Source organism: Stigmatopora argus, chromosome 2, assembly GCF_051989625.1.
Source record: "Stigmatopora argus isolate UIUO_Sarg chromosome 2, RoL_Sarg_1.0, whole genome shotgun sequence".
NCBI classification, from domain to species: domain Eukaryota; kingdom Metazoa; phylum Chordata; class Actinopteri; order Syngnathiformes; family Syngnathidae; genus Stigmatopora; species Stigmatopora argus.
The window spans coordinates 9,059,283-9,076,612 of record NC_135388.1 but is presented as its reverse complement, the minus strand read 5'-3'; the positions used below and the strand labels follow the sequence as shown (position 1 = coordinate 9,076,612).

The 17,330-nt window shown below is 42.4% G+C and overlaps 1 protein-coding gene across 2 annotated transcripts in view; it reads left to right on the top strand.

The window, feature by feature from the left end:
• pde8a (phosphodiesterase 8A) overlaps positions 1-17,330 on the top strand; it is a 35,796-nt gene that overhangs the window by 11,946 nt on the left and 6,520 nt on the right. For both annotated transcript variants that reach the window (XM_077624342.1, XM_077624349.1), the window contains 14 exons: positions 6,001-6,057; positions 9,038-9,228; positions 10,067-10,123; positions 11,402-11,456; positions 11,713-11,801; positions 12,162-12,240; positions 12,395-12,535; positions 13,656-13,744; positions 13,848-13,899; positions 13,990-14,032; positions 14,291-14,368; positions 14,526-14,596; positions 15,551-15,715; positions 17,207-17,255. In XM_077624342.1, the coding sequence (XP_077480468.1) occupies positions 6,001-6,057; positions 9,038-9,228; positions 10,067-10,123; positions 11,402-11,456; positions 11,713-11,801; positions 12,162-12,240; positions 12,395-12,535; positions 13,656-13,744; positions 13,848-13,899; positions 13,990-14,032; positions 14,291-14,368; positions 14,526-14,596; positions 15,551-15,715; positions 17,207-17,255 (1,216 nt within the window). The remainder of the gene's footprint in view (positions 1-6,000; positions 6,058-9,037; positions 9,229-10,066; positions 10,124-11,401; positions 11,457-11,712; positions 11,802-12,161; positions 12,241-12,394; positions 12,536-13,655; positions 13,745-13,847; positions 13,900-13,989; positions 14,033-14,290; positions 14,369-14,525; positions 14,597-15,550; positions 15,716-17,206; positions 17,256-17,330) is intronic.

Below are 17,330 nucleotides of genomic sequence, written 5' to 3'. Positions count from 1 at the left end.
TGGCTTATAGGCCGCGTCAGAAGCCCAGAGAGGACTTTTAATGTCACGTAGGACGTATACAAGAGACGGTCACGCTGCTAAGTTTACACCACAAACACTGTGCGCACGCTTTCGTGTTTAGAATAACTACACGCAGGTGCTCGGTATTTTTCTTTTGCTCACATCGATAGTCAGTTCATTGCAAAATTCGGGAAATTTTCTAAATTAAAAACGGAAGTGACGGGAATGAAGAAGTCACTCACTAAATTGATGAGGAACTTAAATACAGTTCAGTAAATACATTTTTGGCATAATACTCATGAAAACAAGCAGATTTCATGCCAGTACAGTAGTTTCTTGACAAGGTGTTTCCAGTTATAAGATGAATCTTGGTCATTTCAATGTAGAGTTTAATAGATGCAAAAAGAAACAAAATGTCAAATATAGGTGAGTTTTAGAATATGAAAAGGTAGCAACAAATTCATTCACTGCCATGGACGCTGACATAAAGAACCAAAATGTCAATTATAGGTGAGTTTTAGAATATGAAAAGGTAGCAACAAATTCATTCACTGCCATGGACGCTGGGTATACTTGGATTAATATATAAAGACACACTCAAACATACGTTTAATGTAACTTTACACAAAACGGAATTATAATTTTGTTTTAATGTTTTTTACCTTAGTTCTGGGCGGGTTAGCTGTTTGCCACGCCTCCACCCTCACGGCCGCTATCGATGGGCTGTTTGCTGTTGTATTCCCTTCAAAATTCAGAAAATGATGCACTCAAATGTCCTCACAATAGGATAATGCACGACCACTTGCCAACGAGAAGTAGTCTTGAATGAGCGATCGTGGGAGCTAACAGGCTAAGGAAGGAATAACAGCCTACCCACGTATTGATTGTGGGTAATGAAGTTTTATTCTGAGAAAGGGTGCCATTGCCTATGGGTGTTGTGTGCACGAGTATACTTCATTACCCAGAAAGCCCTCTTTTTGCCCGCGCATGCGCGTTCTGCGTTTCCTGGTCGATGCGTAGGAGAAACTAGTCTGAATAAATTGTTCAGTGCTCGTAGATATCTGTTATACAAGATAGATATGTGGCAAAAAAGACAGTGCGCTACAATGCTAAACAGCCTCTCATGTCATGGCCACCTGGCTTGGTCGCATCTCGAAATTTTGATCGTATCTAGGGTGAGTTATTCGATCGAAATTTTCATCGTACCTCGAGCATGTCGTAGGTAGAGCTGATCGTAGGTCGAGGTACCACTGTATTTCCAAGTACGCGCTCCATTAGCTGTAATGTTAATCGAATGTAATGATCCAATGCTGTCACAATAATTTTGAATGGGTTAGTTGTCGATTCATTCTATATATATCCAATAGGAGCTCAGTAACATGGAAACTCCCGGTTTCACATGTTGACTCCATGGAGAACGGCGAGCATTTTACTGAGAACATTCCGACCATTGACATAGAAAGAGAGAGCAAAAAGCAAGGATGTTCAAGGACTAATTGAGCCACAGTGGCCTGGTTTCCCTCAACCAGGCCAATGACTCACCTAAAGTCTTCTGCCTGGCTGCCTAATGTAAATGACCTGCGGACCGATGCTGCCTTCATACTGCATATGCTAAGGGCAATTTTTTTGTTAAATGCAAATGTGCCCCATGTAACTGTAGACTCTGCATTTGGAGTCAGAATCATTCCCTCTTCAAATGATTTGGATGTCCATCAACAGGTCAAATTGTACAGTGTGTCTGCACTTTTTGGCCCAATTTATGGTTCATTCAAGAACATTAACAAGGATGTCCAGTTCTATACTTTCTGACTTCTTGACTGTTTAAGACCTTGCATTGGTGAGCTGCTCTTGATCAATTTTTATGTATTGTCAGGCTCTCGTGATTTCGAAATGAGGAAAGCATGGTGTTGTATCAAAATAACTGTAAGATCACAGATCAGGCACTCGTTTGAAATATTTCAGTTCCAGTGATTGTTAGAGGATAGCAGGTTTTGCAAAAAGTACTGCAATATTGAACAGTTCTTATTCCAAAGTTCACAGCTCAAATGAAGTTTAGGTCTGGAAAGGTTGCACTTGAGGCTTTAAGATTTTGAGAAGAATGTATACAGTACACATACTTATAAATTCTAGTCCTATTAAATCAAGCTAACTACAAATAAAATGCAATGAGTTATTTTTGTTCATTGGCTTGACCTGAACGCCACCTTTGTCATGGATACTTTCAGAACAAATGGAAGTAGCTGTACATGAAAGTGAATCATTCTGTTTGAGCTAACACCAAGGGACACACACACACACACACACCATGTGCCACGTGCTCCACCATACGAGTAGCTCCGCATGTGGCAAGTTGATGTGTGGCACTGTGGCGTTGCATTTTGCTTGCCGTGCCCAGTGTGAGCGAGCGCTGTCTTTCTGGTACATAGTGTCCGTCCCACACCTGTCGTCAGGACTGTTCCGCTTAATCACGTCTAATAAGGAACATTGATTCATCCATATTGGTTTCACACTTTTCAACACAAACACACGCCAGTCGCATCCCTTTACTTTTGCTGAAACTTGCGACTAGCGCCTGACGCATGCCTACTGTTTGGCGTCAGTGGCCTTCGAAAATAGTGTGGTGTTTGGTAAGGGAGAACGAGGTTGGCAGTCACAATTAGTACACTTGCATGAATATTTGCTGATGAACACATCTTATAAGAGATAGAAACGAAAAGAAAGAATAGTGACAAAGACCTTAAACATTTTCAAATCGATTGTTCAATAGTAGTCGTAGTAGCAATAATAGTTCTTCAATAGTGGTATGACTCAATATTGCCCTCTGGTGGTCGATACATAGCAATTGTGACAACCGACCCCTGTGACAGCTCAACCCGCTCCCCCTACGGATGAGCCACATAGGTTTTCCCGCACATGCGGGCCGGCCATCCCAAGATTCCCCGCATCCTGGTCCCATCTCCGGCTCGGAGGAAGCTGTTTACGCTTTCTATCTCTCACCGCTGACGTCGGCGCAGCGAACAATGTCATCCAATTTCCTGTTTTTCACTTTAGTGGAAAGCCGCTCTCCGAGCACGTGCGCTACAGTGTGTATGTGAGTGATGATGAGGGCGAGACGAAGATGAGGAGGAGGAGGAGAGGGATGAGGAAGAGGAGAAACATGAGGAGATCTGTTAGGCCGGATACGCCGGGAGCAGGATATAGGGTCACGGGGAACTCTGCTATGTAAATACACGCCGTACGTTCAGAGAGATGGTCGTGAGGAAATCTTGATAGTGATTGGAGCTATTTTCATGTTGTCATTGAGAGGATCGTATTTAATCAAAATAGAAAATACAATTGCAGATCTCATATCATCTATATCTGTCCTACATTTTCAATAAACATTTATCTGGATGTATTTCGTTGGGTTACGATTTTAAGAAACGAATTGAGTCCAGGGGTTGAATCCGTGTGCAGTCGATTGATCGCCGGTCTTTTGGTCGCCCCAACCGCGACAACGGGCGACCAAAAGACCGGCAACCAAAAGACCGGCGACAAAACAAGGTAAAACAACACGGTCTACGCATCAATAAAAGCCAACAATGGCAATGAGCAGTTTCACTGCGCCGACGTGTGAGTGTATTAGAGTTTGTATGTACATGCGTTGTCCCTTTAAGAAGCTACGTCAGTCAGTGTCTTAACAAGTTCTCCAACAAAAAACAATAAAAGTCCGGGAAATTTGGAGCTTTTCTTTAACCTAATAATTACTAGGGCATTAAGTATGACTAAATAGCAATTCGCAGTCTGTATTTAGGGAATTTGAGCAACGATTTAAATGGTAATTATCACTTACCTTCCGGGCGACCAAAAGACCGTCGACGAATCGACCGTGTACCGGTTGAATCAGTCAGTACTTTTCCTTTTTTCCGTCTTTTGTGCACAGGTATTTGTACTCGTGAGTACATTTGCCAACTGTTCGCACTCTAGTTGTCACGTTCACCGTGTCGCATCGGACTGGCCACGTTTGGTTTGCGTGCCCGCAGGCCAACACGCTCACTCACTTCCTGCGCCTTGTTTGTCTCCGCTCCAGTACCGGTGGGATGTTTACGGGATGCAAACGTTTGGCTGATTCATTGCACTGTGCTGCACTAAGCACAGCTTTTGTGTACAGTGCGCGTGTTTTGGTTTTTTTGGGGGGAGGGGGGGCGGCACAGCAGCTGGACTTGTAACAATCCTGTCAGGGCCTGTTTAAGAGGGAAGACTCTTTTGGAAGGAGAAGGAGCATTTGCACTCGGCTCCAGGCGGAGTGGCCAAACTTCTTACGTCAAGGCCGTAACCTCAACTAATTCCCTACCAATCACCATCGGAGGGAAAAAAAATGGATTTTGAGGGAGGGAGGGAGTTTGTCTTCCATCAGGGACACTTAGCCCGCGGTCGCATATTCAGGAGAGAATGTTCTGATTCACATCTCCAGGAAAAATGAATGGCCCGTCGGAATCTTTAGTCATAGTTCATAAAGCTGATGGCCCAGTTATTTGTTCTGACACACATGGTCAACATCACTGAAATCAAATGCGACAATGGGGAAAGTACAGGCTCTATTTCCACCTCTATGACCTCGATGAACAGCGTAATTTGGTTTTCAGTGCATGCGGGATGGTGAAAAGTGCGGGGGTATAATTGGATGTCGGGGCGATACCAAATTGATTTCGTTAGTCTGAAATTTCCAATTTTGCTCATTTGTGGATGATATACATTTTTCACATTTGTATTACAGAATTATTTTTTTAAATTCTTCACCAAATAATGATTGTAAATTTACAAATTATAAACAATTACAAAAATGTTTTTGATATGCGATGTTCACATCCCCTTGAGACGTGTTTTTTAAACCTTTTTCTCTTTAAATTACTTTTCCCACCCTTTATAAGGCAGTTACTATGAAAATACAATACAATTGATCTAATTGCATTTAAATTCCAAACAGTGAAAAACCATTTTTCTGGATCATGTAGGCCAATAATATCATTTACAATACAAGTCTGGCCCAGCAAAATGTAATGTCTATATAGTATGTGGATGCCAGGTCTTTATAAGGTTAAGTTAAATATTGATGTTATTTTACTTGGCTTAGCTTTAGAGGTAAATTAAATAATCCTATTGGCCTTCACTGCTTTCATTGTTTTTGTGTGTAAAACCTGCCAAGCAACAATTACGATGATTTCAGATGATCAACATTTCCAATGCAAAATAGAAAGGAGAGCATTTCTTTCATAACCTCGGTGACCCAATGGCAACTTAAGTTCAAGGAAATGTATACAAAACAGGTGAATATACATCCACACGTGCCCACAACGTTGTTGTTCGTGAGCCGGTCATGTGGCCGGTGTCCTCGTGTCTGGGAGGGATCAGATGATCACAGGACATCACTGATCGCCCGACGTCATACTACTCGGACGCCAACAAACGGCCCAGTGTCAGAATGACGTCAGCGGTGCTACGCCGAAGGCTAATCAGCTTTCTTCCCCCATTGTTGTGTCACCGAGTCCGCGGGAGGCTTACAGTTGGCCGGCCGGGGGTGCCCCTCCTTTCTGTTCCACATGTGTAGATTGTTTATGAAGAACAGGAATTCTAGTGGGATCGCCTTCCACGAGGGGCTCGGTTGCTATGGTTACTAACCCCTGAGCTGGGTTCCATTTAGTCCAAAGGAAGTGAAATTTGTTGCAGACACAAAGATTGTCTTCTAACTGGGTTAAGTGGAGCGAATGGAATACTTTCCACACGTTTTCAATTGACGATAAATAGCTAAATCAATATCTTATCTGTGTACCTGGCATGTTGAAGTGAGTTGAGAGGCTTCACAGCTCGAAAAATGTTGAGCATGGCTGGTTTCTCGTGGCATCTATCGGTGACATTGTGTTTGTGCAAAGAAGGCCTCACTGCACTTAAAAGCTGACCTGTGTGTGATTCGGAAAATACTCTTTTTGTTTCATGATCCTGTTTTGTCCTGTTTTTTTTCAGACTACATTAACAGAGGTGCAATTTGGACCAATGAAGTTATTTAAAGACCCACTTCAGGTAATCTTATTCATTGTCTGGAATACACTTGCACCATGTGATTGAATGCGTTTTTACACAAATCAACTGAAGTGCCTTCTTTTGCTATTGACGGTGATAGGCGTCCAATCCATTTGGAATGAAAGACCTGCCAGCCCTCCCAATTCAAACAATTTAGACGGCTATCATCGCCAATGTCACTGAAAACATGATCAATGGCTCCCGAGTTCAAATGGTTTGGACCTCTATATCCGAGTTAATGATTGCACTGTGTGCAATGGAGCTTTGGGTTGTCAAGGCAACAAGGTCAAATGATTATGCCCAAGTTCATACCATAATGAACAATTCCAATGTTCTGGGGGGGAAAAGTAGACAGAGAGGCGGTTCAACTTTAGAGGCCACTGTTTTGTGTATGTTGAATTCCTCAATGTACAACCGCGGGGGAATTTGACTTTAGAGGTTCCACTGTATTATGAGACAGACAGACTACTTATTGATAGTCCTTTTGATTGGTTCTGCCTAGTCTACAAAATTCCAGAAAGAGGACAAATTTGGGGTTTCACAAAGGCGCTCGTGTGTATCTGAAGCGCACTCGTAAATTATGCGCCATCATTAAAAAAAATACTAACTGGAACAAGACACAACTGGTAACTTTAAAAAAAACTCATAATTTTTGGGCACACATAAATAAAGGTAGCAGAGTGTATTTTGGGTGGACCACTATTCTGCGACCAAGTTTCCGTTGTATAATTTAGTGCCTTGTTGCGCCAGGATTGTGGAGATTAAAATTAAAATACATTGAACCAAAAAATAATTGGAACCAGATTTTGATGAGCATTCTGAGCTGTGTCACTGAATGGAAAGTCATGAATTACACGTCCTGTAATTTCAAATGGGCGTGCACAGAGTGTCTTTTAGGAAAACGAGGGAGAGATAACCCCTTCCTGTTTTTGTCGGTCCCAGCTGATCTCTGCTCCTCCTCCTCCTCCTCCTCCTCTCGCGGCTCACAAAATTTGGCCAACTTCTCGTGCTTTCAACATCAATCCAAAAAAAGACTCCAGCCTCCACCGTTTCTCCAAACCTCCAAATGTGGGATTCTGTTCTAACTTTGTGCAAAGTGCATGTCCGTAGTGACGCCTTTACGACTTTCTGCTATACTACATGTCATGAAAATGTTGAATTGCTAAATATGCTTTGCATTAGTAACACTCCTCAAAGGTTTAAAGTGGCCTGCTTTTTGGCGTCAGGCCGTGTTTTGTTACTTCAGACCTGAACCAATTGTCCCAAAGAATCCAACTTGTCAAAACATCCAACTTTGCCCAAACAAAATCCACTCTATTTTCCTCCATAACGTCTAGTCTTTGTATGCTAACTTGATGAAACACGCCGTGTACAATTGCGGAACCAAACTTTTCCCCTCTCCGCTCCGAATCTGATCCCGGCCAACGTTCGGGGGTGACGTCTGTTTGAGAGCGTGACTCATGAATTTGCTCTCAGTGCAGCCCCGCTCTTGGAGGGCAGCCCGCTTTGCGAGTCCAGTATTTACGCAACTAAGAGCTTCTATGGAAGTCTGCTGGCAAAGGCCTCTCGATGACAGTTTTGATGACATCGGCGGCGCTTTGGACTCTGTGAGCACCTCCACTAATCACGTCAAATACAGCGGCGGTCCGGGAATTTTCTAGCGACGCCTTCAGCGACTCAATCCAACCCTCAAAAACTATTTTATGGCTATAAAACCTCTACTGCAGCTACACCTTGCAACACATAAAAAATCATCAATAATAACCTCATACAATTGAAATATTATTTAGGAAGATAGCCATATTTTACTCACCAAAAATCCTTTTTAACTGTACACATTATCCATCCTCCTTTCTTTCTTCCTTCTTTTCTATCACCATCGAAGCTAATGCTGAAAGTCGAGCCTGTCCTGTCGTATTTCTGGCATAGTCCGTCTTGAAAATGGCTTTAAATCAACACAACATTATATTTGCTTGTGCAGGTAGCTCCAGATACAGTTTGGTAGCTCTGGCTAATCACTAGCCAATCATAGTTGGTGAAAGCGATGACGTATCCCTACGCCTGCGAGAAGCCATTGTGGTGTTGCCAACTCGAAATCTGATTGTTAAAGCAAAGTCTTATCGACGCTTGTTTAATGCAGCAGAGCCTGCAGAACTGATTGTGAAGGCCTGGAGGCAGATTTCTGACCCTGGCAACAAATAATGGCTGAAATGTGATTGGTTAAATGCTTCAATATGAAAACACACATCTAGAAGCAGTGCAACCAGGGGGAAAAGCAATGAAAGGAAGGTAACAGACAATTTGGAATTGTTTAATAAGTATTTATGGACTAAATATAATTAACATCAGTCTGTGATTCAGATATTTCTTAGGCCAGCAGAGAAGGCCTTGAAGGCCCTGACGGCACATCACTGGTCAAATATCACGGCGGCTAAATCTAACTAGTGAATCCCTGAAGAGACGTCTGCCTGTGAAATAAATGATCTAGAGCTGGGGTGGGAAAATAATTCCACAAAGGGCGGCAGTGGGTGCAGGTTTTCGTTCCAACCCAAAAGACGAAACCTTCCCGCCAATCTGGTATGTTAGATATACACAATCAGTGGATTGCAGTCAAGTGCTTCTACTAATTGGTTAAACTGTCTGTGTTGGATCGGTTGGAACAAAAACCTGCACCCACAGCGGCCCTCGAGGACCGGATTGCCCACCCGTGATCTAGAGAGACCCTAAGAAAATATACTATATGGCACATGTGTCAAAGTGGCGGCCCGGGGGCCAAATCTGGCCCACCGCATCATTTTGTGTGGCCCTGGCAACAAATAATGGTCACCTGCAACCCTAGTGAGGCAAAGTTGCTCAGAAAATGAATGGATAGGCTATTATTAGCTTAAGGTATAGCGCAATGACATTGCACGAGGTCAGAGAGGCGAGCCCCCCAATGAGTCACAAGGCTTGATGTGCTGAGTAATCTCTTGTGTTGCAGGTACTTTTAGTTTTTGCCAAAGAGGACAGTCAGAGTAATGGCTTCTGCTGGGCTTGTGAGAAGGCCAACTACAGGTGCAGCATGGCACGCACGCCCGAGTCGGCACTCGAATGCTTCGCCGAGAAGCTTCACGACCTCGTCATCATTGACCACAGACATTCCAGACACTTTGACGCTGAAGCACTATGCCGGTAGGACGCTCGTCTTTGCTGGATTACTACTAGGATGCATGCAATCTCTTACTTATCAAAGGTTTAGATTGTTTGACTCCAAGAGGCTATATTGATGTGTTAAATGGGCATTCCATTTTGATTTGTTTGTATCACTGTTTGTGCCAATGGTTCAAAGTGGATTAGTGACCATTGCTCACTTCTTTTTTAAAAAATTGAGAACTATCAGAGCTTGCTATCATGGCTTGTGATTAAAATTTACATGCAAATATGGAATTTATGCAAAAAAAAATACAACACATTTAAACCCTTAAGGCTTTTTTTTAGATGGCACGACACACACTCGTATTTGTGCTTTGTTACCTTCTACAACTGGCATTTGTGTCCTTTTTATAGTGTTTTGGGAATCAACTGTCCGATGCCGGGTTCCCCTGTTTTGAGTTAACCGTCGGCGCTAAATAAATGAGAAATGAGCCGTGTCGGCCCGTGTGCCGCCTTTCTATCTTTAGCATCCGGCCAAACCAAAAGCGCATTTACAAACATTCATTTGCCCTGACCAGCGTGTATGTTAACTCCATTCATTTTGCCCGCTCCATATGTTCAGTGTACACGCTCGGGCTCAGACCGGGGGGGAACTAAAGGGTCTTTATGACCGCTGGCCAGGGGAAACCGCAGGCGGATGAGCGGACCCGTACACTGCATTCTTTCAGAGGCCTCGGCCCGCTGGCCGAGCTCCGTCATTGGAGCCGCTCGGGAGAAAGGGAGCGTGAAAAACTGCAAAATATGTTGATTTGCTGCCACGGGCTTCTCTGTCAGTGGGACCACGGTCGGCTAAAGGGCTCTCTCTGTTTACACTCAGGTCAATGAGAGCGGTCAGCTCTTCAGAAAACACTGTGATAGTCGCCGTTGTCAAGAGGTAAGTACAACTCGCTGACCCCCTGCTCAAAGCCACCTTTTTCACCAAGTGCTACGGTTCAACTCTGCCGGGTAAACATTTCCATCAGGCCGAGTTGTCCACGGACGGCGTCCTTCTCTGTGCTGTGTGAAATTTACAAGACCGATTAGTTTCACTTTACGGGGATATGAACTCAAAATGGTTGCCATCCGTGCTGTTTTGAAAGGGCAGTCCATTCAAACTGTTGCACAAAGTTGTGCTGAGCGCCGACTGCGTTTAAAGAGACCATTGATTGGGTTCAACATTGCCACTTATGTTATAGGTCTGAATGCAAAATGATGTCAAATGGGACCCTCTGAAAACCACTTTTACTCTTTAAGGGTATTTTGTGACGCGTTCAGAGCATTCCGGCACATTCCCTTATCAGCCCGATGATGCCTGTGCAAGGAATACTACGATCTCGACTCTTCCCATTCATTCTCTTGTTGTTAATCCTGCGTGTTTTCCGAATGAATGGAGAATGTTCAAGCAATCTGGATGGGTGTAGCAAAATGTTAAAATATTGATCAACCTCCATAAACACTAGACCTGGGATGACACCAGAACTTAGACCTGTTCTGGAGATCAAAAAGGGGTCACATGTGACTTTGGTATTCACTCTCGGGCCAAAAACCTAGTTGGGTTGATTGATTTTAGTCCAAAATGCATAGATCACATGTGTCAAAGTGGCGGCCCGGGGGCCAAATCTGGCCCGCCGCATCATTTTGTGTGGCCCGGGAAAGTAAATCATGAGTGCCAACTTTCTGTTTTAGGATCAAATTAAAATGAAGAGTATAGATGTATATTAAATTTCCTGATTTTCCCCCTTTCAAATTAATAATTGTAATTTTTAAATCATTTTTTTCTGTTTTTTAGTTCAAAAATCATATTGTAAAATCTTAAAATATATTTTTAAAGAAGGTTGAATAAACATTGTTTTAGATCAATGAAAAACTGAATATTCAGGGATTTTGATCCAGTTCTTTTAATCCATTTATAAATAAAAAAAATCTAAATATTATATTTAAAATGGTCCGGCCCACATGAAATCGAGTTGACGTTAAACTGGCCCGCGAACCAACCCGAGTCTGACACCCTTGGCATAGATGATACTGGAAATGAATGTCTTCATTTTAGCCAGCAGTAAAATACATCATATTGAGCAGAAATAGTAGAAAAGTGTGTAGAAAATACAAAGACTAGTTCAGAGACGGAGCTGTCCGGCTGACGTTCAATGTTCTGCCATGTTCTCTTTTTCAGGCCAGACAGGGAGGAAGCCTCTGTCTTGCCCTTGATCAACGCCGGTTTTAATAGGGTGAGAGCCCATTGTGTGTTTGTGTACGTCCTCTACCTATATTTGGATTCCTCCAATGAAATATTTTCATAGCGCTTCTGTCAACACTCTATACAAGACAGGGATATAGACTGTAAATCTGTTTGCTCAGGAGACATAGGAGGCAGGCATAGAATTTCTCCTATGGCTTTTCCTATGCACATTTCTTTCAGCAAGCTCGTGTAAAATGGATCTTTTGGCTGATGGTCATTTTGCGCTGTTAAATTCTGACCCGCAGAGATATGTGGAGAATGCCAATATGATGGCTTGCTATAATGAACTGCTGCTGCTGGAGCACGGAGAGGTGCTTGCGCAGTTCAAACTCAGGTGAGTTGGCCAACTTTTTGTTTATCTTTTAAAAAGGTTATGCAAAACTGCATGTACACACGTATCTTGGGCACAAGCAGTTGGGTCAACTAGACGACTCACAGAAAGTCACGGATGTTTGACTTTGGGGTCAAGGTTCAGGGTTGGACAGCATTGGTCAATTTCTAATCCATTTTTTTTATCTGGGTGTGAACAATCACTCCCAGTTTATGAATGGATTTGATTTGAATCGCCGACAGTAGCACAGGGACTTCTTTTTTTTTTTGCACGTGTTGCTTTTTTTTCAAGTTTAAGATGCAAACAAGTCATTTTGTGCACATGATATCAACGGACAATTGTTTTTCTCGTCACCTGTCCAAGGGCTGGAAACGCTATTTTCACAGCTCTAGAACAAAGCCAAGAGGCCATCGAGATCACTTCTGAAGATCAAGTCATTCAGGTCAGGTTTCATTAAACTTTGCCAAGCGGTTTGCTTTAAATTGTTCAATTTCTGTCCTATTTTCAATATTTCAATCAGGGTTATGTAGAAATGTGCTCTTTTTTAATCTATGTTAGATTACTATTTGTCAAATTATCCCGTACTCTTTCCACAGTATGTGAATCCTGCCTATGAGTCCATTATGGGATACCAACAAGGTGAACTCATAGGAAAGGAAATAATAGAAGTGCCTAAAAGTGAGAAGAATAAGCCTGATCTCCTTGAAACAATAAACTCCTGCATCCGGAAAGGGAAGGTAAAAACAATCTCATTTTAACTTTTTCTTAACTATGCACAATACTTTTGTTAGTTAGCCTCGGTAACAGAATTTTTGTGAAATGTTTTTTTTTCCTTGAAAACAAAACATCAAATACACATGGTCAGATTTTTGTTTTGTTTTGTTTTTTGTCATATCAAATAATTTGCTGTTTAGTGCCATCTTGTTCGAGATATTCCACATGAAAACATATATTCCTAAATATTACTAGTTAAGAATTGATTGTTATTTAGATTAGGGTTATTTCAAACCAATGGAAATTTTACTTTTTCCTTCAGAATGTACGCTACCTTTGTTATCCATTATTCCACAAAGGTCGCTCTCAATATTTGCAGTATAGGTACATACTTAAAAAGAAAGATATGTCTTTTTGTGATCGTGTGTTAGATTGCTTGGCCACACCAAAACTATGAAAAAAGTCAGCAAGTAATAGTTTGATTATGGTATTTCTGCTAAGTCATCCACCTGTTGTGTATGACAATAAAATTGCAGAACATGCAATGATGAACACTATTTAATATACGTCGGAGATAAAATGCAATATTTGAACAATTACGCGGAAATATTCAGTGTGGTTTTTGTGTGATGTTATGTAACATTTCAAATGTACTTTTACCACAGCTACAGCTATTTTTAAATGTTTCAATATTTTATGCATTGGTAGACTGAAATGTGTGGGACAGAAAATATCGGGAACGAATACTGGATTGCAGGCTAGCGTGTTTTTTTTTCTTTTTGGAGAAATGTCAACGTACACGCGTCAGTGCGCGCAGTCGTTCTGAACTGCCGCTCGCGCAGTTGCTGTGTTTCATGTAGCCGAGAGCAGCAGCTGATGGCTCTGCTGTAATCTTACTACACAGAGAGCAAAGGTCAGCCGCAGAGCTGCACACAGCAGGAAGGCTCTTTTTAAGAAGCCACAGCACTGCGTAGGTAGATGGATGGAGAGGGAAGGGAAGGGAACATGAAACCGCCGCTCTGGATTGGAGGACAGTGCCCTCAATTTTGGGGGAAATGTTGAAATACTCGCAATAATTTTTTTTTGTCTGTATCTGTGGCTTTGTTAGGATTTCTCACTGTTTCTGTGCTTGATCCCTTCCAGGAGTGGCAGGGGATTTATTATGCCAAAAAGAAAAACGGAGACAGCGTCCAGCAAAATGTGAAGATCACACCTGTAATTGGACAGGGAGGGTGAGTGTCACACTGGCAAATGCGTATTTGCACTTGATGAATTATTTGAAAGACTTTCCTTTGCGTACTCTGTGTACTAAATGGAAGCTTCTAAAATTTGCAGGAAAATAAGACACTACGTGTCTATCAACAGGCCTTTAAATGATAATAATAAGGTGAGACAAGATTGCAGTTTTGCTGAGTAGTTGATATATGAATGTATCTGATGTACTACGCATTTTGTTTACCATGTGTCCTCCATCCAGACTGATAAATCAAGTGAACGAGTGCAAGCAGAGTCACAAACAGGTACAATGCCGTCTTTAGCTTGTTCATAAAGGCACGTGAACCTTTCATATTTAAATTATTGGCTGCTATCGACGGCGATAGGTGTCAAATTAATATTCGTTTTCAGCCAACGACTCGATTATATAAAGTACATTTGACAATATTTTTCAAAAACATGACGCCATTTATCTGATTTCTATCCCAAATTTGCTTCAATTAGGTTTGTTGCGTAGGGTTTAATATTTGCTGGCGCATTTTTTCATTGTCTTTTCTCCCCAGATATCCAATCCAGTAAGCACAAAGACCGAAGGAAAGGCTCTCTAGATGTGAGATCCACAACTTCTCGAGGGAGCGACGGTAAGAGTGATAGATGGAAATTAGCTTATGAAACCTCCCCCTGTTGTCAGTATTGATCACGTGCATACAAACACTAATTACAGAGTAAGAAAGGAGGAGAGCACATGAAATGATAAAAGTTGGTAATAAGATGACATTTTTTCTTCTTTTTGCGCAGGGAGTTCACAGCGACGTCACTCCTCGATGGCCCGAATCCACTCCATGACGATAGAGGCTCCCATCACTAAGGTAGTGCCTCAGACTCTGGTCATGTGACCACCAGTGTGCAGATGCTCGCAATCTCTTGACAACACTGCCATTATAAAAACCGCCCGGCACCACCACGAGCCCTTTTTGTACATCCACCAGAAATAGATCCAATTTTCTACAGGCCACGCAAGCATGTCAAGAGGGGACGGTGATAAAACACCACATTTCATGCGCGCCGTGCCAGGCTGATCTGCAGTTTCTTTTCTTGATGTAGTCTGTAGGTTGAAGCGCAACAACGGAAACAGAAAGTCCGCGGGGATGGGTCATATGATATACAACAGTTTCTCTACTGTATCGTTTAAATGTGCGGACGTTTGGTCGCCGGGTTGTTACTGTTGAAACCAGCTCTCAAAATTATAATCATGAGAGTGAGTTTAATATCAAAATATCAACAGTAAACTCTCTGTCATAATTTGACAGCGAGCGAACCCGGCAACCAAACGTCCGTTCCACCAAACGTCTTTCGACGAAACGTCCGGTCACGGACAAAAACAAGTGTCCTGAAGGTTCAAGAACAGAAAATATGGCCCGTTGCTTTGTTGTGACTACGGTAGGAGATTAACAAAGTTGTCAACAACCAAAAAAACATTTAATAGATGAATTATAAACTTTGTAGTTGGGGCAGAATTAAAATATTTTCTCCTTCTTGGGGCAGCCGTGTAACAGAAAATAATTGAGAACCAGTGCCAGAGGAGAGCCATTTTGAGATTTTCATGCTTTCTGTTATAGCTGTCACCCAGGAAAGCCACGATAATCAAATGTATTTTACAAATTGACACTTTTTAAACTTTTGAGTGGAGGATTGAGAACAAATGACACATGTAACACCAGTGGATTTTGTAAAATGTATTTCGCTCATGCAACCACACTAGCCAACATTGTATTAATAGCATGTTGAAAACCTGTAATTATTCCAGTTATGTCATCGACCAGGTGATAAACATCATCAACGCAGCTCAGGAGAGCAGCCCCATGCCTGTGGCCGAGGCCTTGGATCGGGTTTTGGAGATCCTCCGGACCACCGAGCTCTACTCCCCACAGCTGGGCACCAAGGATGAAGACCCACATACGAATGACCTCGTTGGAGGGCTAATGACGGTAAGATTTGAAAAGTGGGCTCTCGCAAACTGAGAAATGAAGTTGAACGAATGCGAATGACTGTCTCCACGAGTCAACTCTTAGACCAGAATCTCAAAAACTGCTTTTCCAAATAGACTACAACATTTTTGTTTCTGATAGCAGAATCTGAATATCTGCCAATTCTGATACTAGATCAAGTTTTATTATTATTATGATCATTCATGACAATAAGTGACATAATTGGGCCACACTAAGTGGGTTCAGGTTCATAACCCTGCCTCAATATGGCCAGTTTCGACTATTAATACTAATTTACTGTATAATGACTTGAATGTTAAAAAAAAGCTACGTATCATGGCTTGGTCACATTCTGCTCACCTCATTGGCCGTCTTTGATGGCGCTACTAGATGTCAAACCCTTCCACTTTGGAAGCCTAATAGTGATAAAGCTCAAAATTAAGTTGGATTGCGAGCACACTGTAATGTTTGAATTTACACAAGTTGGCCTTAACCAATCCATCAATTAAATGGAACCTAATACTGATACCGGATCAGATCGTCCCATCATCATTTTGCCTGCAGTCCTTTTTTGTGCTTACCTTTCAGACGTGAACATTCACACTGTTTTGCACGCGTGTCCCCGGGGACAATTGGAACGGCATTTTTGCCTGTAAAAATGTAACAACTTTTACTTTTCGAAAATCGGCGAGTGACACTACCAGGAAGTGATGAAGTTCAGAAGTAGGCTAAGTGCCAAGTTGGCAGTCTTGGCATCAACCCACAGGAAGTGTTAGATTGTCCTTTGTGCTTCTGGAGGCTGCAGTAAAGAGCCCGCCCGCCCGCCTTCACTTCCAATCGGCCCACCCACCCCCCTCTGTCCCTGCACAGTAACGCTCACATGTACCTCTTTTCTCTTGCTCGTGCTGGCTTGGAAACATCCTGTTCTTCTTTCCATCAGATGAATAAGCAGGACTTTACTCATAAATGCACAATGTGGATTTCATAAGGGGATGGGAGGGGAGGGATACCGTGTACAGTTGAAGCGGCTTGTAAAACATGTGTTCTGTGATCAAAACCGCTATGAATTCATGATCTCTAATCATTTCTGGAATCGGGTGGTTATTATTTCATCTGTGGGTCTCATTGTGGCGAGGCTCTGCACAAACTTGATGACCGTTTGGACAGGATTTTTCATTCTGAGAAAGTCTTAAAATAGCCAGTGTGTACAGAGGCAGTGCCACCACGAGACAATGTGCCTTTTTCACTTGTTAAGTAAACATTTCACTCAGCGACCCACACGCACGCACGCCCATGTACGCCTGAAATAAGCGCGACTTACTGTAGAGCGTAATTGCTTTAGCAAATATAGCTGAAATGAGGTGGACAATCTTTTTTTTTTTCATGCCATGATGTCATGATGTTATATAACCATAGGGGATGTTGTATTGGTCGCCGGAAATGTAACAAGTTCCAGTTATGCATATTAGCTCATTCCATCTTCATCTTCAGGACGGCCTCCGCAGATTGTCGGGAAATGAATACATCTTCTCCACAAAGCGTGAGTTGCAGTGCGTCGGTTACGAAATAATTCCCAAGCGCGCCGTCTTTGATAGATGTTTTTGCTCTCGTTGTC